Below are 21,592 nucleotides of genomic sequence, written 5' to 3'. Positions count from 1 at the left end.
TCAAAGCAAAATTATTAGATGCCCCATTACAGCATGATACCTTGTTTGGTGGTAAAGCAGAAGAGGTGTTAAAGAAAATGGAGGACAAAGCTATATCTATGGAAACAGTTAAGGATTTCTTACAGGTTCAGCCTCCAAGATTTAGCAGACACTGACCTACAAAGAATTGGTCCTTTCTAGTGTCAGACAGACCACAAAGGGGCAGATACAGACGCCCAAGAGGCAGATCCCAGCCCCAAGGTTCGTACAGGTCTAAACAATGGGGTACTTTTACCTCCAAAAGTGGAGAAGACAAATCACAGCCATACAGGAAACAGTCCCAATGACTTCCCCCTGCCTGCACCAAGCACTTATCTTCTGGCAGCACCTTTAGGGGGAAAACTAGCACATTTTTCTCAAAATTGGCACATAATAACCCAGGACAAATGGGTCCTAGACATAGTGTCACAAGGCTACAGGTTTCACTTCCATACCCTGCCAAGGACAAACGGTTGGCCAGACCTGCCAAAACATCAATGGGCAGAGGCACAAAAGCAAGTCTCATCCCTCATGGACATGAGGGCCATTCAACAAGTACCAGAGCTAGAGCAGGGACAAGGATTTTTATTCAAGACTGTTTTTGGTACCAAGGAAGGACAAGACCTGAAGACCAATACTGGACCTATCTAGTCTAAACACATTTCTGGATATACCAAACTTCAAAATGTTTACTCTACAGCAACTTCTGCCCATGCTGGGCAAGAAGGCTTGGCTTGTGACTTTAGACCTAAAAGAGGCATACCTGCATGTCACAATCAGACAGACATGCAGAAGATACCTCAGATTCAAAGCTGGCTCAATGCACTACCAATTCTCTGCACTGCCCTTTGGCTTATCTACTGCGCCCAGGGTCTTCACAAAGTGCCTGGCACCAGTAATTGCATTCTGCAGACAAAGATGAATACAAATATATCCTTACTTGGACAACTGCCTCATTCAAGCAGAGAACAACGACATTCTACTACAGCATCTGGCGTTTGTAAAGAGATTTCTAACAGGCCTAGGGTACACAGTCAACAAAAAGAAATCAAAACTAGTACCCTCTCAAGAGATAATATTCCTGGGTGCAAGCTTAAATACAACTGCCCAGATGGCTTATCTCACGCCAGACAAACAAAGGCAACTGACTACCTATTTCAACCTGTTGGCAACAAAGGCCCAGTTATCTACAAGAAAAATTCTACTAATTCCATATGCGAGACTGCATATGAGGAAACTTCAGTGGTACCTAAAAAGTGTTTGGACTCAACATTGCCACAGCCTGGAAACAATAATTACCCTCATTCCCTGCCTGCAACAGGAGTTTCATTGGTGGGCGAAGGCTTGTCACCAGAACAAGGGACAGCCATTCACTTTACCCCCAGCCAGGCAGACATTAACAATGGATGCATCAGATTATGCCTGGGGGGCCCACATGGCAGGAAGATGTATTCAAGGCACATGGTCTGCAAACCAAATGCATCTACATATCAATCAAAAAGAGATGCTAGCAGTTCAGAATGCCCTGACAGCCTTCAAGGACCTAGTTCATCCGGGATAACTACTGATAAAGACAGACAACACCACGGTCATGTGGTATATAAACAAGCAGGGAGGCACTCATTCGTACCCCCTTTACAGACGAGCCATAACTTTGTGGGACACAGCATTGACTTACCAAGTACATCTGCAGGCACAGTTCCTGCCTGGAAAGATAAATACTCTGGCAGACGAACTAAGCAGAAACCTTATGGATCCCCACGAGTGGAAATTGGGTCCACAAGTCTTCAGCATGATAACAAGGAAATGGGGATGCCCGGATATAGATCTATTTGCCTCTCCTCACAACTACCAACTAAGAAGATTCTGCACAAGGACTTATCACAGACAAGCATGGAAAGTGGACGCCCTATCTTTCAGCTGGAAAAGCTTAGCAGTATATACCTTTCCTCCACTGCCTCTCCTCCCTAAGGTACTCCTAAAGGTCAGACAAGAGAAGCTAAAGTTGATACTGATTGCCCCAGACTGGCCCCGCCAGGAATGGTATCCAATCCTACTGAACTTGTCTAAATGCCCGACTTGGACCTTGCCTCAAATACCTCATCTACTATCCCAACAAAGCAATCAGATCTTGCACAGCCAACTAAAGACCTTAAATCTGGCAGCATGGTGGATAATGTAGTCATACAAAACGTGCCTCTCACTAAAGCTGTAATGGATGTCATTTTGGAGGCCAGAAGGCTTGGAACCAGGCACAAGAAATTGACATAGCTGTACCAAATATTCCTCAGATTTTGCAATAATTAACTGAGATGCTGGACAAAGGCCTATCCTTTTCATCAATTAAAATTCATGCCTCTGCCATTTCTGCTCATTACAATACAGAGCCACCAATCTTTTCTCATCCCTTGTTAAGGCAGTACCTCAGAGGAGCCAAAAACTTAAGGCCTCCAAGGAGATCACCAGTACCTGCATGGGACCTCAATTATGTTTTGGAAAAACTCACCCTGCCTCCTTAATGAGCCAGCTGCTACAGCTGATATAAAGTTTTTATCTTGGAAAACAGCTCTGCTCCTAGCAATAACCTCTGCAAGACGAGTCTCAGAGCTACAGGCACTCATGGCTGTGGAACTTTTTAGCATTTTTTATCCAGACAGGGTTTCTCTGTGGACAAACCCGACATTTATGCCTAAGGTAGTGTCCAGTGTGGCCCTTAACCAAACTATTCATCTGCCTACTTTTTATCCAAACCCACAGAATAAGGGGGAGAGAATTCTGCATTCTTTGGACATACACAGACAGCTACGCTACTACTTGAGCAGAACCAAAGCTTTCAGAAAGACAGAGCAACTACTAGTGGCATATGATGCAGGATCACAAGGAAAGGCTATCTCAAAGCAGACTATTTCAAAGTGGTTAGGCCACTGCATTCGTTTCTGCTATTCACAACATGGCAAGCCAGTGTCTAAGGGGATTATGCCACATTCAACCAGAGCAGCAGCCACTTCAGCAGCCTTCCTCAGGGGAGTACCAACCAAAGAAATTTTAGAGGCTGCTACCTGGAGTTCAGTGCACACCTTTACAAAGCACTATCATTTACCACTCTACTCTAAATCCAGGGCAGGCTTTGCCACTGCAGTTCTGCAGGGCCTCATAGCCGCTCCTAATGCAATTTAGCTCCAGCATCCCAACCATAGCTTTGGGATTCAACCCAAGTGTAATGACTGCAACAGTGAAACACGAAGAACATAGTACAGTTGTGTACACTTACCCTAAATGTAGATGTTCGAGTGTATTCACTGTTGCAGTCCAGGTTACCTACCCACCATCCCCCATATCTTTGCTGCAACTTATCTGCATTTCTCTAATCTATACAACCTATGTGGTGTATTTGCTTGTAGATGAAAGTATAGTATATTTTGGTGCATGCATGTTTTATTGGCATATTTTTAGCCTACCCTTTTGGGGGCACCTGACATCTGGGGCAAGAAAAACTGAAGAAAATGGCATTGGCTGCATCTTTTATACCCCTGGCGCACTGACTTCAGGGAAGAGGCGACAGCAACCAACGCCGGACCTAGACTTTGGAATTCAGGCCAACTGAGGGTAGCCTGCCAGCAGGATAACTCAAGTGTAATGACTGCAACAGTGAATACACTTTAACATCTACATTTATGATAAGTGTACACAACTGTACTTTTTATAGACAACTTTGGTTTATGAGCATATTAACACAGGCAGCTAGAAATGAGAAAGTAGGTGCAGCATTTCAATGAAGACCAAAAATCAGTCTTTAAGCTACTGTATTTTGCATATGCTTGTTTATTTCAACAGTCAAGTAAAGTATAATAGTCATATTAGGCAGGAGCTATTTGTAACAACCTTACAATTAACAGCATACTCTGAATAAAAGCAATCCTGAACGTGTTATTAAATTACTGTTCTTATGATCAGGTATAACTAAAAATAGCTTAAAACACACAGTTAATCACTAACTAAATGTGAATAAACAATGTGTAAAACAGAACAATAAAAATGCATGACTATTACTACTTCATCTCTGCAAACTTTTCAGTTATTCATTTATTTTTAATTTTCGTTATTAATTTGTCTGTGACACTTAGTATAAGAGAGTTGCCTTCCAGTATTGTGATTGCCTTTAAGAAGTTGAAGGCATGTGTAATGTTGTAACTTGATTGGTTACTATGACCATCTGTTTTTATAAAACACAGATTTGAATTTATTTTTTTGTTTCTGAAGAAGTTTGTTTGTCTGGCAAACGAAAAGCGCTTAAAACAAAAACTACCTGTGTATCATTAAACTACTTGGTTTTACTTCAACAGCTTGCCGTGGCAGAGATTTCTTTCATTAAGGTTTTTAAGTGTTTAGAATGGGTAATTCTGGTGCTGTTTGTTTTGTGGATATGCAGGAAGTCCATCAGAGCGGAGTGTGAAAATGCCCAAAGTGCCTGGTATAGATCTCCCCTCAACAGCATGTACTAGACAGAATATAGGGATAGGGCCTTGAGGTGGTCTACATAGGGCATTTTACTTACACCCTGTTTTCTTGTAGCGAGAAACCTCTGTGGATGTTCCATTTGTTGGATATGCCTGTCTAGGTGCATACCAAAGGAGACATTGTACTCAATGTTAGGTCTGAAGAATGCTGAATACAGTGAAACAATGACTTCCTTGGACCTAGATGCCATATCTTTGTTTATACATTGCACAACATAGAATGATTTCCTCACTAGTGTAGACAAGTGATGGTCAAAGGCTAGATTACTGTGTTGTCAATAGGATAGTTACCAGGGGTGGATGACTTCCCGATAGATACTATTATGCATTTAGTTTTACTCCATGGTTCTGACAACAGTTGTTTGTCTATGTCATCCCTTCCTGGAGAAAATTTGTGTTAGTGTCAGATTCAATGACAGCTCCTAATTTGCAATCATCTGCAGATTTAGTCAGCCAGAGACCATTGACATTGGCCTTGACTTCAGAGAAGCAAATGCCAAATAGGAGCAGTCCAGAGACCAATCCCTGAAGGACTCCACTTATGACTGGCATCTTTGTAGAGGTCATCTCCCCAGTTATAACGTCTTGGGTCCTGTCTGTAAGCCATTTGGCTAACCACCAGGTGACATATGGGTTTGTACCTTAACTCTTGAGTTTGTCAACAGTGCCGTGGTGGGGTATTGTGTCATATGCCTTAACCAGGTCAGGATAGGCATTCTGCCCTCATCCATTGCTTTGGTGACCTTCTCAAAGAAGTCTACCAGGTTGAGTAGGCACGACCTGCCCTTGATGGCACAAATGTTCCTATTAGGAGGATCCAACTTTGTTATTTGAAGATGTACATAGTTATGTGTGTTTGTATCAAGTTACCAGTTTATGGGAGTGTTCTGGGGGTGTTTTTTTTTTGTCTGAGCATTTTTATTAAAACAAAAAGTTTTGTAAAATGTGGTATAAGTTCCAGTGTTGATGATAAGAAAAAAACTGTGTAAAGGATCAACCTGCCAAACATTAATGGGTGCATTATCACAAAAACTGGAAACAGACATTTTAAAAAGGTGCCATATATAACAGGTGGGAATATTGATATCTTACTACAATGGAGACACTTTCCATATTATCTTGGAATGTGAATGGTCTCACAGGTATAGACAAAAATGATGGAATACTTAATTATATTAAGAAATGCAGAGTGTAAATAGTGCTACAGGAGACACATTTGGAAAGAACTGAGCATGTAAGTTTGATAAAGAAAGGATTTCAGGATGGATATTCTAAACACGGTCAGGGACAAAGAAAAAGAGGAATACTTACGGAGCTCCAGTAGTGACAGAAGAAGAAGAAAAAAAGACAATAATGGCAGATTTGTAGTAGTAAGGGCCTACTGACAAGGAATGCAGATTACACTGGCATGTATTTATATTCCACCCAAATCTGCTATTTTTGAACTTAAAACATTTGGGGAGAAATAATCACCTTTCAGCAGGGAATATTACTTAAAGGTGGGGACTGGAATTTGATTTGCAACAATGAGGATGTATTTGGAGAGGCCTAGAAGGTACAATACAACAAAAGAGGGTAGATTTATGAAGAGATTTATGAAGATATTTGGTATAAAAGACTTGAATTCAGTAGTAGGAACTCAGAGAGAACTTGCATATTATTCCTGAAGGTACAGTAACTAGGCTAGACTTGCAGGAAATTATATTTTAGAGGAGCATGTCCATTTAATTAAGAACTTTGAAACACATCCAATACCTATTTCAGATGTTGCGCCAATAACTACTAAGATAAAAATGCAGGGTAATGAAGTAAAAATGAAACACTGGCATTTCCCCACCTACCTTTTAAAAGGTGAATTTAAAGAGTGGGCAGTGAAAATTATCCGGAAGTTATTGGGGAAGATAGAAAGTACTCCAGAAGTTATAGCCAGTGAGTGGGATATAATGATAGTTGAGTTTAAAATAGGGTACAAATACAAGAAAAAGAGATCTGATTAAGAAATTATAAGAATTATTTAGAGGTACTGTCAGTTAAAGTATTAAAGTATTACAAAATAAGGGAAATCTCACAGAACAAGAAGTCAAGCAATTGCAGAGTGCTAAAGATAATATAAGGGAGTACCTGCGTAATATGCACAAATTTAGAAAGGTTGCTTGTAAGCAACTGTATTTTAATACAACTCCAGGTTGTAAAATTAATGATGATAAAACAAAAGCTATAGCTATAAACTATGTACCCACACATGAATTGGTTCAGCAGGGCCCATATTTATGGGGGCATGATAAAATTAAGTATTTAGGAGTATGGATTAAAAAGGATTCAGCTGTGGTAACTAAGGATTTGTGGGAAGAGACTAAACAAAAGACAGTACAAAGACTGAGAAACTGAAAGCTATTGCCTATGGATGTGGATAACAAGATGCAAGCAGTAAAAATGTTTTAATCCCTTTAGTTTTACATACTGGGCAGGGGTATTTTTATCAACCAGATGAAAAGTTGTGGATAGTAAACAGTAAAGAGTTGAAGGATTTTATTTGGGAGGGAAAGAGGGCAAGATTCAAGAGGAAGAAGTTGAGCCTTGCAATAGAACAAGAAGGTTTAGGATTACCTGATTTGAAGGGATATTTTAGAGCTATACAGTAAGGCTGTTGTACATAACACAAGCAGAAAGCTGCAATGTAAGGTGGAAAGGGAAGATGATGGAGCAGAGGGTAATTCACAAAATAAGGAAAGAATGGGATTTTAGACACAGATCCTTATGGAGAATTACAACAATAATACAGAATGTTATATTCATAAAGTAGCAGAAAGTATACTAAGAACTAAGCCAGCACTGGAATGGATAAAGGAGATTCTGCTGATAGGGATGACTGCAATTAGGGGTACAGAGAAAAAGACATGAGGGGGCTGGAGTTTACTGGAGGAAGCTGTCAAAGGAACCAAGTTATTATCAGCAAATAATTAAAGAAGTAAAGGTAGCCTAATGGGAAGAGGTCGATAAGACATTTGGATTGCAGGCTAGTGATCGCCTTCCCTGTGAGGGATTGATATCAGAGTGTAGACAATGAGAAAGGGCTAGGAGAATCCTAAATGAAAGACCTGCACTAGTTGAGTTTTTAACTTACTGTGGAACAGAAACTGCTATTAAAATGTGATAATTAGTAGGGCATATAAAATATTACACAGTAACTGTAGGAATCAGAAGATGTCAGAAGAGTTTAGAAAGAGAGATTAGATATGCAATTCACAAAGAAACAATGGGTGGACATGTGTATGTCTCCCAAATATGCAACAAACTTTAGAAGGATTTTTGCCTGGAAGTGTTTGTATACGTTTATACCTGAAGCAGACTCCAAAGAATTTTTCTTCAGGTAGTTGGCAACTGTTAGAGGTTTAATAGCGAGAAAGAGGTACCTGGGAGCATGTTTTTTCAGAGTATGATGAGTTGGCAGGCTTTAAAAATTTTCTACAGAGTAATCTTTCAGTAATGTTGTGTAAGTGTAACTAAGGAAATGATTTCTTGAGCTGCGATATATGATCTGAATTGTCTAGACGTAGTAAAGCTTTGTAAAGTTTAATTTTGGTGGCTTCCAAAAAAGCAATTACTAGAAAATGAAAGTCAGTATCTAAACCAACTTTACTTGAATATTGTAACAGAGATAAAATAACAGGAAGTGGAATCTTTAGAAAAGGGTAGGAGTAAAGTACATCGAAAAAATGGAAATTGTGGGAACAATACATGCAGAAAAATGTTGTAGACGAGGAATGAGGTTAAACCAACTGAACAATTTATGTAACATTTCTTTGACTATATGATATATAACAATATATGTAATGTATAATGTTTGTAATTGTAAACTTGATAACATGGTTTGATTACTTTTATGTAAATGTAAGTTTGCCTATGTCACAAGTGATAATTCAGTGAAGGTGTTTTGGAAAAAAAAAATCACCTTTTTACCTTGGTAGGATATGTACGTACTTAGATTTCAGAAGGCCCGGTAAGTTGCATTTGCTTAGCCACATTGTTTATTTGCAAACAAATCGTCTGTCAGAGTTAAAAAATGATACATTGAAAATCTATGTTTCATATTTAAAAAAATGATTTCACCTGTACTTAATTGCAATCTTTTTGTATTATATTTTACATTGCTAAGTCCTTGGCATTGTTATAATTCTCATTTTTTCTTTCTCACTCCCCAGGATGACAGCACTAGCCACAGTGACCACCAAGACCCAATTTCTTTAGCCGTGGAAATGGCAGCTGTGAACCACACTATCCTGGCATTGGCCCGACAAGGTGCCGGAGAAATCAAGACAGAGGCTCTAGAGGATGACTGATTGTTACAGTGGGGACAAACAGAATTACTTAGATTTAGAAGTAGCACCTTAGTGGACTTTCCTTGGTCCTTAATGTGTGTTCTTATTACATTATAAACTTTGCAGTATCTTGTACGTCCGTTAGCTGTTAGGGTCTTGTTCTGTAAAGACTGGCATGGTGCCCTCAGCCTTTGCTTGTACTCTTCCAGTATTATTAATCTATAATTTATAAATGTCCAGTCCCAGTCATATGCGCCACACATCATTCACTAGAGTGATTTGCTTCTCTGTCTTCTAGCATTCTAAATAGAAGTGCTTCCAAACTACCTGATCTCTTCTTGTACTCCATATCAAAATCTGCAAGGGCCTGTGGACGTGGCATAGTTGTAAACATCACACTCCCTTGTACCTGAAAATAAAGGAGTGCAGCTAGAGGAAGCCAAATTGGTAATTTTAGACTTTGCAGGAAGCTATATTGGTATGGAAGTAGTTATAGGAAATCATATTGGTAAGGCAGCTGGATTTGAGAAGCCATGCAAAGATGGTGGTCGTTTGAATGGATAACGAAAGTAGTTAAGAAAGCTGTTTTAACAGTAGCCCCATTAACAAAAAAACTTACTTTGTCCTTTCTAACTGGGATTATACCAGATCTGGCCTTTGAAGTCTGGTTGTCATCTGTATCACAGAGAAGATGCTGTGTTGTACATGCCATCCTTTGTGTTTTAATGGTAAATAATCTGCAGATGCGTCAGTAGTTTCTAAAGAAGTCCAAGATTCAATCCCCTGCCTTTGCTGTCCAGAACATGTAGAAAAGCTGAACATTATTCCATCCTAGTAAGTATGTACTCTCATCTGTTCATTCTCTTGATTGCCATCAGTGCATGTGGTGCTGTGTTTGTACAGGTAATTTAAAAGAAACAAGTGGTTCCACATTGACAGCATCTAGCACTAGTACTTAGTGTTAATAATATACTGGCATAAATGGGAGGAGATTTCACTTGGCCTTCTGGAGCATTGATGAACTGTAATTGTTCAAAATATATCCTGCCTCATTACTCTCAGACTTGTAGAGTGGGCATACTTGGTGCTACTCTGAAATCACACCAAATAAAACTTATTTAGGGTCAAAATCTGTACATCAGCACTAAAACTTCAGACAGGTCTCAGCAGCACTCTCTGTGATCTAATTCTTATTTTCTTACCACACTCTAGGGGAAGAGCCTTTTTATAACAATCATAATAGTTAATTGAGTGTTTCATTTGGCTGTGAAGAGTGTGGTGCAGTCCAGCATGCGGCGGATAGGCATGATCCTTTTAAATATTGTAGCAATGACCAGAACATTCCAAGTAATGCCTTCAGGTCAGTAGGAGGTGCCATGCAGTCCACAGAAGATATGCAAAGAGGTATAGTGGTCTCCCAGTTAGAGACAGGTATCCAAACTTGTCTTAAACTGTGAAGTGTAGCTTGCTTACCAGTCTTTTATTGATTCCCAGGTTTTCTGGGATTTTAGAAATATGACAGTCTCTGGTAAATAAAAAAATATATAGTACAATTTGTGAGTTGTTAAAATCACAAAATGGCTAAGGTGTGCAGTATGAACTGTGAAAAAAAGCAGTTTAGTGCAAGGATCACTGCTCTTAAAACTAAAGCCATGTCATGTACGTCCATCTAAGCATTAATTCTTGTATTTCATAGTGTCATTTCACTGATATATGAATTAATGAAAATTAGATTTCATAGCTGTAAATTATATTTTATTTGAATGATATTGCATGTCCTTTTCAGCCTCCATTTAATGTGGAGACATTCTGGTGCACTACTATAACCACGTTTCAGTGGAATACATTATTGAAGACTTCTGTCTTCTCCTTCCCTCTACTACTGTGTAAATGATGTTGGAATAGTTGTCTCCTAATAAGCTTCATTAACATTTTGTTAAAGTCAGCAGTGTAGTCTGTGTATTAGTTTTATAGTGTGTAGGAGAGCTCATATTTTGCTTTTATTTGTCCTTGTTTTGTAAATAAAACTAGTTTTATAAACATAATGGCATGCTTATTGGATTGTGATGGTTTCTTCCCCTGAATGTTGAAAACGTCCAAGTCCACCTTTTATCCAGTCTAAGGCTTTGTGGTCAGCTTTCATGAGTAATGTGTATGCAGTAATACACAACAGGGTGCGTAACTAGAGGCCATTAATTATGTACCTCAGGGTGTTGCACCACATTTGCCTGTTGCTACTTTAGAAGCACTTAAAATGTAAAGAAATGCATTCAGTTAATTTTTAAACTGATGTGTGTTTCATGTGGTGTATGAGGGATTTTGTTTTGCTCAGTGGATGGGTAGCCTTTGGTGGCAGGGACCTGCACAGCACACATCATTAAGATTGCTCATTGAAACTCATTCCAACCAGGCCAGTGTAAAAATTAGTATGCCAGTACGCTTAACTGTAGCCACATACAACTTTAGATGTAACTTTTTATGTCCACTGTCATCTGCAGTTTCACAATATAATACATACTCAACTCATTGCAGCTTTCTTATTAAGAGGTACCGGAAATGTGTTTGGACTTGTTGAGTTTGTTTTTTAGTTCTTTTGTTGCTTTGCCATAAAGTAGGTTCATTATATGCTTGCATTCCATTTTGTTGAAAACACCATCATATATGCCTTTTTCTGGAAACAGAAATAGTCAGCTTTTCGCATTACTAGGTTTATGTATTGTTTACAGATTTCAAGTAGTAGAATGTATCAAAATACAAAGCTCAAGTTTGTCCACCAGTAATTTTTATGCAGAAAAAATTACTTTTTGGTCAGCTGCAAACAAATTAGTGTGAATGGCTCATATTTCATATAAACCTGGTAATGTAACAGTTTGCTGGCTTTTTTCAGTAGTAACAGTAGTTACAAGAAACATGAGTTATCTGTTGTTCATTTCAGAAATGGCTTGTTGAGTAAATCAAGGTAATTATGGTGTCTTCATTGGTTCATAGGTAATTGCCAGGCATATGGTCTAGGAGACCACTGAGTAGTGTAGCTCAGTTTTCTAGTTGCCCAAGGGCACTGTTTGGTTAAGTGATTTGCTTAGACTTGCACAGTAGAAAAAAAAGAAGGCTGAGGAGTCAAACCCCAGACTACAGGAAGACAGATTAACAGCTCAACTTTAATACTCTGTGCAGTTAGCCATCAATAAATTCGTATAGATATATAGGTGGCTGTGTTAAATTAATCTTGTAAACTCATGAAAGAGAATCCATTGTAATGACAAGCACTCATGTACTGTAGCTCCATTAACTTAAAAGGGTGTTTACTAGTTAGAGCAAAATAAGCCATGCTGTAGATTGTAGATTCAAACAATTCAGAGTGTGAACAGTAATGTTTAGCAGCATAATTTGTATGAAACTCTTTTAACCAGCTAGTATGAAATTTTTTGGTACATCATCATATAGTACTGAACCACTAACAATTGTTATTGATGAAATTGGATGCATACCTGAGACTGGATTTGTGCTGCAAAGTAATAGTTGTGCCTAGCATTCATTCCACTGGCCTTTCTTCTTATTTCTTCCCCTCAAAAAAGAGCTTTACCTGATTTTTGTCTCAGTTCTCCTTACCAGACAAGCACAGAACAGCAGTGTGATACCAGAACTATCTTACAAATGTGATTTTAAAAAGGAGATACTGAGTATGCCTAATCTTCTGACACTTGATCTGATTTCTGGAAAAAGGACTGATGTGCCAAGAATACAAAAAGATGGGCCTGTTCAAGAAGTCTTTAACTGGTGTACATTTTTCATATCTTGAAGTCTCCTTCCTGTAAGTATCTTTTAATATGGAACTCTTTCAAGTTACTATCTGCTTTCTAGCCTCCAGAATCTTTGTTTCAGTACAAAGTAGAAGTCATTTATCAAATATTCTACAAGAACTGTTACACCACATGAGTAACAGATGTTCGTGGTGTTTCACTGTTGCAGTTATTACATTTGGGTAATCCTGCTGGCAGGTTGTCCTCAGCCGGCCTGAATTCCAAAGTCTTGGGTCCTGCGTCGGCTGCTGTCAGGTCGTCAGGGGTATAAAAGATGCGGCCGGCGCCACTTTATTTAGTCTTTCTTGGCACGCGGTGCCCGAAGCAGAAGCAGTTTGTAAGTGCCGGTTGGCCGACTCCTGAGATTTTCGTGTTCGAGTTTCAGATCCGAAGTCTTCAATAAAGCTAAGTACCCCGTTGGGGAAACTTTTTTCTTGCTCCAGACCGATGTCAGAAAAAGTTAATAATTGTATTTCTTGTGGGAAGCAAATACCTCATAAGGATTTTCATTCTTACTGTATTCCTTGCCTAGGCCCTGATCACAACATTTCTGGTTGTCGGTTTTGTGCTAGATTTAACCAACGCACTATTAAGCGTCGGTATGATTTTGCTTTAAACTATTTTGGACGCCGGTTTAATTATCCAGAAATGTCATCGGATAGCCATCCGACTATCGGAGTTCACAAGAAACGCAAAGAAAAGGAAAGAGATAGACAACCGAGGCCCAAAACCGACAACGAAGCTTCTCCTAAGCCAGTCACCAGTTCACCGGTTCTCAGTGAGGCGCTTTCGCAGCCCCTGACACCCGCTACTTTAGAGTTGCAGGCCGCTACTGACTCTCACGTGGAGTCGGCCATGCTGCTGGAAACTCAAGGTATTGAAGCCTCAGATATTATCCCTTCAGATGGGTCCGGAGCCGCTGATCAGGCACTGGCTTCTGAGGGTGTATTCAGACCTAAACATCTGCACATCAAACCAACTTCAGCTTCACAGGCAAAGACTAAAGCACCTTCCAAAGCAAAGAAACAAACTCAAGAGCCACGTGGTCAGGCCTCTATGCCCAAAAAACAGATGCTCAAAATGGCCGAAGACTTGATTACCTTGATCAGGGGTTCCCATCCCCCTCCTGATAAGAGGCCCAGGCAAGAGACTGACTGAATCTTCAGATCAGGTTTCCATTTCTTCTGATTCCTCTTCTAATCAGGAATATTCTCTTCCCCCCTATGAGGATTCTGATGCTGAAGAATCTATTCCTTCAGCTTCTCCTCCTGAGGACTTTTCTTTGGGGGAAACCTTACATACCATGAGGGAGCATTTCCACTGGGAGAGCCAAGATTTTTCAGAATCTAAAAAGAGGCTCAGGGATTTCCTTTTACTACCTCAACACAAGCCACTAGCCATCCCACCTGTGTTAGACATTGTAGATGATGTGTTTTCGGAGTCTAGTCTTACTCCTGACTCCTTACCTCCAGCTCCTGTTAAGCCTGACAGATATTACAGGGTTCCTGACTCTCATAAATTCCTTTTTAAAAACCCTGCTGCAGAACCAGAAACTATTTCTCAGGGTCCCAAAGGAGTTAAGGCTTCCACTGCAAAAAACCCTACCCCTTCTGACAGAGATTCTAGGGCACTGGATAGATGGGGAAAAAAGGTTTACACATCTGCTACCTTGGCTATAAGGGCCTTAAATTGTCAGTTTCATATGCTCAAATATCAACAACATGTCATGGCATTGCTTAAACAGAAAATGTTGTTAAACTCTGAATGTGTAGAAAACAAGGAAATGCAGGATTTATTGCATGCAGCTGAACAAGTTGGTAAGCATACTTTGCAATGTGGATTTGATTCTTTAGAGGCCTCCTGCAGGGCCGCAGTTACAGGTTCTGTAATTAGGACGCATGCTTGGTTAAAGGAACAAAATCTGCCTAATCATGTTAAAGTCAAATTATTAGATGCACCTTTACAGCATGATACTTTGTTTGGTGTTAAGACAGAAGAGGTGTTAAAGAAAATTGAGGACAAAGCTAAATCTATGCAAAAGGTCAAAGATTTTTTACAAGTACAGCCACCTAGGTTTAGTAGACACTGGCCAACAAAGAATTGGTCCTTTCCTGTGTCAGACAGACCTCAAAGGGGCAGATCCAGACGTCCTAGAGGCAGATCCCAGGCGCAAGGTTCATACTGTTCAAACTAATGGAGGGGCTTCTACCTCCAAAGTTGGAGAAGACAAATCACAACCATACAGGAAACAGTCCCAATGACTCCCCCCTTCCTGCACCAAGCACTTATCTCCTGGCAGCACACGTAGGGGGAAAATTAGCACTTTTTTCACAAAATAGGCGCATTATAACCCAGGAAAATGGGTCCTAGATATCGTGTCCCAAGGCTACAAGTTCCATTTCCATACCCTGCCAAAGGCAAACAGCTGGCCAGATCTGCCAAAAAATCAATGGGCAGAGGCACAAAAACAAGTCTCATCCCTCATGGACATGGGGGCCATTCAACAAGTACCAGAGCATGAGCAGGGACAAGGATTTTACTCAAGACTGTTCTTGGTACCCAGAAAGGACAATGCCTAGAGGCCAGTACTGGACCTATCTATTTTAAACACTTTCCTGGATATACCAAAATTTAAGATGTTGACTTTGCAGCAACTTCTGCCCATGCTGGGCAAGAACGCTTGGCTTGTGACTTTAGACCTAAAAGAGGCATACCTGCATGTCCCAATCAGACAAAGATGCAGAAGATACCTCAGATTCAAGGCTGGCTCTATGCATTACCAATTCTCTGCACTGCCCTTTGGTTTGTCTACTGCGCCCAGGGACTTTACAGAGTACCTGGCACCAGTAATTGCATTCTGCAGACAAAGAGGAATACAAATATATCCTTACTTGGACGACTGTCGAATTCAAGCAGAGAACAAGGACATTCTTCTACAGCATCTGGCGTTTGTGAAAAGACTTCTAACATGCCTAGGGTACACAGTCAACGAAAAGAAATCAAAACTAGTACCCCCTCAAGAGATAATATTCCTGGGTGCAAGCTTAAATACAGCTGCCCAGATGGCTTATCTCATGCCTGACAAACAAAGACAACTGACTACCTATTTCAAAATGTTGGCAACAAAGGCCCAGTTATCTGCAAGACAAATTCTGCAGGCTTTGGGCTTAATGGCATCCTGCATCCTACTAATTCCATATGCAAGACTGCATATGAGGAAACTTTAATGGCACCTAAAAAGTGTTTGGACTCAACATTGCCACAGCCTGGAAACTATGATTACTCTCATTCCCTGCCTGCAGCAGGAGTTTCAATGGTGGGCAAAGGCTTGTCACCAAAAGAAGGGACAGCCATTCACATTACCTCAGCCATGCAGACACTAACAACGGGTGCATCAGATTATGCCTGGGGTGGGCCCACATGGCAGGAAGATGCATTCAGGGCACATGGACCTCAAACCAAATGCATCTACATATCAATCAAAAAGAGATGCTAGCAGTTCAAAATGCCATGACAGTCTTCAAGGACTTACTTCATCCAGGACAACTAGTGATAAAGACAGACAACACCACGGTCATGTGGTATATAAACAAGCAAGGGGGCACACATTCTTACCCCCTTTGCAGACTAGCCATGACTTTGTGGGACACAGTATTGACTTACCAAGTACATCTGCAGGCACAATTCCCGGCAGGAAGGAAAAATACTCTGGCAGATGAACTAAGCAGAAACCTCATGGATCCCCATGAGTGGCACCTGGACCCACATGTCTTCAGCATGATAACAAGAAAATGGGGATGCCTGGACATATATCTATTTGCCTCCCCTCACAACTACCAAGTAAAAAGATTCTGCACAAGGATTTATCACAGACAAGCATGGAAAGTGGACGCCCTATCTTTCAGCTGGAAAAACCTATCAGTATATGCCTTTCCCCCTCTGCCTCACCTCCCCAGGGTACTCCTAAAGGTCAGACAGGAGAAGCCAAGGATGATACGGTTGCCCCAGACTGGCCCCGCCAGCACTGGTATCCAATATTAAGGAGCTTGTCTCAATGCCCAGCCTTGGACCTTACCTCAAATACCTCAGCTACTGTCCCAGCAAAACAGTCAAATCCTACACAGCCAACTCAGAACTTTAAACCTGACAGCATGGATAATAATGTAGTCATACAAAACACACCTCTCAGTAAAGCTGTGATGGATGTCATTTTGGAAGCCAGAAGGCCTAGTACTAGAAGATCTTATGCTGGAAAATGGAAGATATTCTGTGCTTGGAACCAGGCACAAGGAACTGATACAGCTGTGCCAAATATTCCTCAGATTTTGCAATACTTAACTGAGATGCTGGACAAAGGCCAATCTTTTTCATCTATTAAAATTCATGCCTCTGCCATTTCGGCTCATTACAATGTAAATCCACCAATCTTTTCTCATCCCTTATTAAAGCAGTACCTCAGAGGAGCCAAAAATTTAAGACCTCCAAGGAGATCACCAATGCCTGCATGGGACCACAACTATGTCTTGGAAAAACTCACCCTGCCTCCTTTTGGGCCAGCAGCTACTGCTGATATAAAGTTTTTATCTTGGAAAACAGCTCTGCTCCTAGCAATAACTTCTGCAAGGCAAGTTTCAGAGCTACAGGCACTCATGGCTGTGGAACCTTTTATCATTTTTTATCCAGACAGGGTCTCTCTGAGGACAAACCCAACATTTATGCCTAAGGTTGTGTCCAGTGTGGCTCTCAACCATCCACAGAACAAGGGGGAGATAATTCTGTATTCTTTGGATGTACACAGATAGCTTAGATTCTACTTAGACAGAACCAATGTTTTCAGAAAGACAGAGCAATTACTAGTGGCATATGCTGCAGCATCACAAGGAAAGGCTATCTCAAAGCAGACTATTTCAAAATGGATAGGCCACTGCATTTGTTTCTGCTATGTACACCATGGCAAGCCAGTACCTTAGGGCATTAGGCCACACTCAACCAGAGCTACAGCCACTTCAGCAGCCTTTCTCAGGGGAGTACCTACCAAGGACATTTTAGAGGCTGCTACTTGGAGTTCAGTGCACACCTTTACAAAGCACTATCATCTGCCATTCTACTCTAAATCCAGGGCAGGCTTTGCCACTGCAGTTCTGCAGGGCCTCATAGCCACTCCTAATGCTGTTTAGCTCCAGCCTCCCAACCTTAGCTTTGGGACTCTACCCAAATGTAATGACTGCAACAGTGAAACACGAAGAACATAGTACAGTTGTGTACACCTAACATAAATGTAGATGTTCGAGTGTATTCACTGTTGCAGTCCAGGTTACCCACCCGCCATCCCCCTTTCTTCTGATGGAACCTATCTTTCCTTCTCTGATTTATACAACCTATGTAGTGTATTTGCTTGTAGATGAAGGTAAAGTTTATATTGGTGCATGTATTTATATATATATATATATATATATAACATTTGGCTACCCTTTTAGGGGGCACCTGACATCTGGGGCAAGAAAACTAAAGAAAATGGCGTCAGCCGCATCATTTATACCCCTGACGACCTGACATCAGGGAAGGGGTGACAGCAGCCGACGCAGGACCCAAGACTTTGGAATTCAGGCCGGCTGAGGGCAACCTGCCAGCAGGATTACCCAAATGTAATGACTGCAACAGTGAATACACTCGGACATCTACATTTATGGTAAATGTACACAACTGTACTTTAGTCTTGCAGTTCGTGCCTGTACTTTGTAGGATTTCCAGATGCTGAATTGGTCATTAGAATGTGCATACAGTGCAATAAAAAGTGGTGAACTATGTGGAATCTAGGGTCTTCTTTCACATACCCTACAATTTACACCAGCTTATTTTTTCCTGGCCTTTGATTTTGCTCATGCAGATCTTTGTTTTATTTCAGAAGCTCTGACTTTAATGTCTGAGTTTGAATGTGGATGGTAAAACCACCTAATTAATGGGCTATGATGTCTTAACTGAAATCACTGTTGCAGTATTTCTGACATATGGGGTTGTCACCACTGATATCTTGCCAGGTTACCAAAGCTTCACCTTCCCTACGTTGTGGATACAAAGCATGACCTCACCTCGTATGTGTTTTGGTATAAAGATGGACAGAAGAGCCTGGATCCTCAGACTGTCTTACTGCCAGGCAGAATGCAGGTCATGCATCCATCAGACTGTTTGCTGTTTGGTCATTGATGCCGTTTCTTTGATCGCTTATTCAGATATGTGCCCTTTCGGGGAACCTTCCTATTTATTTTATGATATTTTTGTTGAAAGTTGCAGATATCACCTAGGAGGGGTAAGCAAGTGCAGTTGGAAGATTCCATACAAGGACTTGCACACCAAGTGTCTTTTTTACCTACACCCAGAACACGATCAAAATTTTGCACTGTCAGTTGTTTGTTCCAAAAAGACTTAGGTGTAACTTTTCTACTCCCATCACCTTTCTCGAGGCTTAGTGTCTTAAACACTTGATCTCGTCCAAGATGGCTGACTCCATGTCCTCAGGCGTCCCTTTGCACTAAAGAAAAAACTTGGGCCTTAAACAGATCTACAGAGTCCAGCATTTCTGATAAATTCTCAGTTGTGATGCCGACATCCATTATAAGCCTCGAGGCCTTGCAGAATGCCGATGCATGTAAGGAACTGTATCTCATCATTTCAGAAGAGCCACACAGTGTCCCTCAATTTTAGTTAGGGAAGAGATCCTGGGCTCTTTAATAGAGATATTCCTGGTTCTGAACCTCTCCATCTCATCCTGGCTGACATCACTCCTAAAGAGAAAAAAACAGAAGACTAAGCATGTGGCCTCTCCCTCAACAGCTATAGAGAAGGACTGGCTTGACTTCTCATAAGGGTTGTTCAAAGCTATTATGTCTTTCAAACCAACCTCCTTCAGGTCTTCACAACCACAGGCTTTTTTTTCCTGGGCTTTGGTTTTGTTTATGCAGATCTTCTATGTTTTATTTCAGAAACTCTGACTTTAATGTCTGAGTTTGAATGTGAATGGTAAAACACCTAATTAATTGACTGTGTTCCTCTTTGCCTTTAAGCACTTCTGGCACATAGGCATTTCTATTTTTGCTTGTGATGTAGAAAGTTCCTGCCACCTGTATGTAGAACCTTTATCTGTCCATAACAGACCTTCTTTGGGATTCCTATGCAGTCTGACATTATTGTCATCCTTTACAGATTTAACTCCTGGAGAGTCATTCATCAGTAGTCCATAAAATATATTCTTACTTGCCACATGAAGCAGCAAAATTAGTCATTTTTTTAGCAGTTTACTAGTGTTCTATCCTATGGTGCCAACCCTCTGTAAATCCAACTGTGATATGCATTCTGCTCCATTTAAATAGTTCACTGTGTCATCCAGTAGTAAAACCTTTATTTAAAACCGTATTAAAACTCTATTTGAAAGATACAGTTAATTTGTCAAAAGCGGCTTCTGTCAGAGCTGGTAGTTATATAGTGAGTATTTATCAGTATCAATAATAATCCATTTTAAAGTGCATTTTGGACAGTCTGCTACACTTATCATGGAGTATTGTTAAAAAGTAAGATTCAGAAAGTGACATTCAATGTTAATAGAATGTCAGATGTTCATCGTGCATACAGCTGCAGTCATAACAGATGGGTTCTCCTGCCGTCAGGTGGGTCCTTGGTCGGCCGAATTCCAACGTCTAGGTCTGGCATTGGTTGTCGTCGCTTCTTCCCTGATGTCAGTGCGACAGGGGTATAAAGGAACCAGCTGACGCCATTTTCTTCAGTCTTTCTTGCCGCGCGGTGCCCGAAGCAGAAGCAGTTCGCAAGTGCCGGTCGGCCAGCTCCTGAAATTACCAAAATTTTGAAACCGAAGTCTTCTTGAAAGCTAAGTACCCCGTTGGGGAAACTTTTCTTGCCTCAGACCGATGTCAGACAAAGTTAATAATTGTATTTCATGTGGGAAGCAAATACCGCATAAGGATTTCCATTCCCTCTGTATACCTTGTTTAGGCCCAGACCACGACGTCTCGGTCTGTAGCTTTTGTGCTACATTCAACAAACGCACCATTAAGCGTCGGGCGGAGTTCGCCCAGCATTATTTTGGAAAAACATTTAACTGTATTATGTCGTTGGATACTCCGACTCCAGTTTTGTCTAAAAAACGCAAAGATAAGGACCGACACACGAGGTCCGCGGCCTCTACCAACACCATGCCAAAGCCGACTACACGTGGTCCGGTTCTCAGCAAGGCACCTACGCAGCCCCTGACTACCAACGACACTTCATTGGCGGTGTCTCCTGTGCCCGAGGTCGCCGGCTCCTCGGCCCACACCGCGACTACAGATACCGAAGCCACTCTTGGCTTTGAACCTCAAAATGTGGACAGGTCTACCTCCACTCAAGGTGTCTTCAGACCTTCCTCTTCTTTCTCCATCAAGGCTTTCACTAAGTCTAAAGCAGCCATGCACTCTAAGAGACAAGCTACACAGGGCCCATCTCCAGGCCCATGCCTAAAAAACAGATGCTTAAAATGGCTGAGGATTTAATTACTCTTATCAGGGGTTCTCAACCCCCACCGGACAAAAGGCCCAGAGTGGAGGAAGAATCCCCCTCCTCTGATCAGGGCTCCATTATTTCAGAGCACTCTGATGATCAGGAACATTCTTGCTCCCCTTTTGAAGACTCTGATGCGGAGGAGTCCATTCCTTCTGTATCCCCCCCAGAGGATTACTCATTTGGGGAAACTTTGCATACCTTAAGGGAACACTTCCACTGGGAAGGCCAAGATTATTCAGATTCCAAGAAAAGGCTTAGGGAATTTCTCTTACTACCTCAGCACAGGCCTCTGGCTATGCCTCCTGTCTTGGACATCCTAGATGATGTTTACTCGGAGGCCTGCCTTAACCCGGACTCTCTGCCTCCAGCCCCAGTTAAGCCTGACAGG

At 41.1% G+C, this 21,592-nt stretch overlaps 1 protein-coding gene across 6 annotated transcripts in view; it reads left to right on the top strand.

Annotated features, from left to right (window-relative positions):
* Positions 1–10,899, top strand: part of HMBOX1 (homeobox containing 1) — a 1,854,813-nt gene extending 1,843,914 nt beyond the window's left edge. For 4 of the 6 annotated variants that reach the window (XM_044062711.1, XM_044062710.1, XM_044062709.1 and 1 more), the window contains one exon: positions 8,738–10,899. In XM_044062711.1, coding sequence (XP_043918646.1) covers positions 8,738–8,875 — 138 coding nt within the window. In that variant the 3' untranslated portion in view covers positions 8,876–10,899. The remainder of the gene's footprint in view (positions 1–8,737) is intronic. The other 2 variants (XM_044062712.1, XM_044062713.1) reach the window with 2 other exon arrangements.
* The last annotated feature ends 10,693 nt before the right edge of the window (positions 10,900–21,592 follow it).

Source organism: Protopterus annectens, chromosome 2.part1 (genome assembly GCF_019279795.1).
Source record: "Protopterus annectens isolate FY-2018-M chromosome 2.part1, PAN1.0, whole genome shotgun sequence".
Lineage (NCBI taxonomy): Eukaryota > Metazoa > Chordata > Ceratodontiformes > Protopteridae > Protopterus > Protopterus annectens.
The sequence above is the reverse complement of the archived record's forward strand: the minus strand, read 5'-3'. Positions and strand labels throughout refer to the sequence as shown.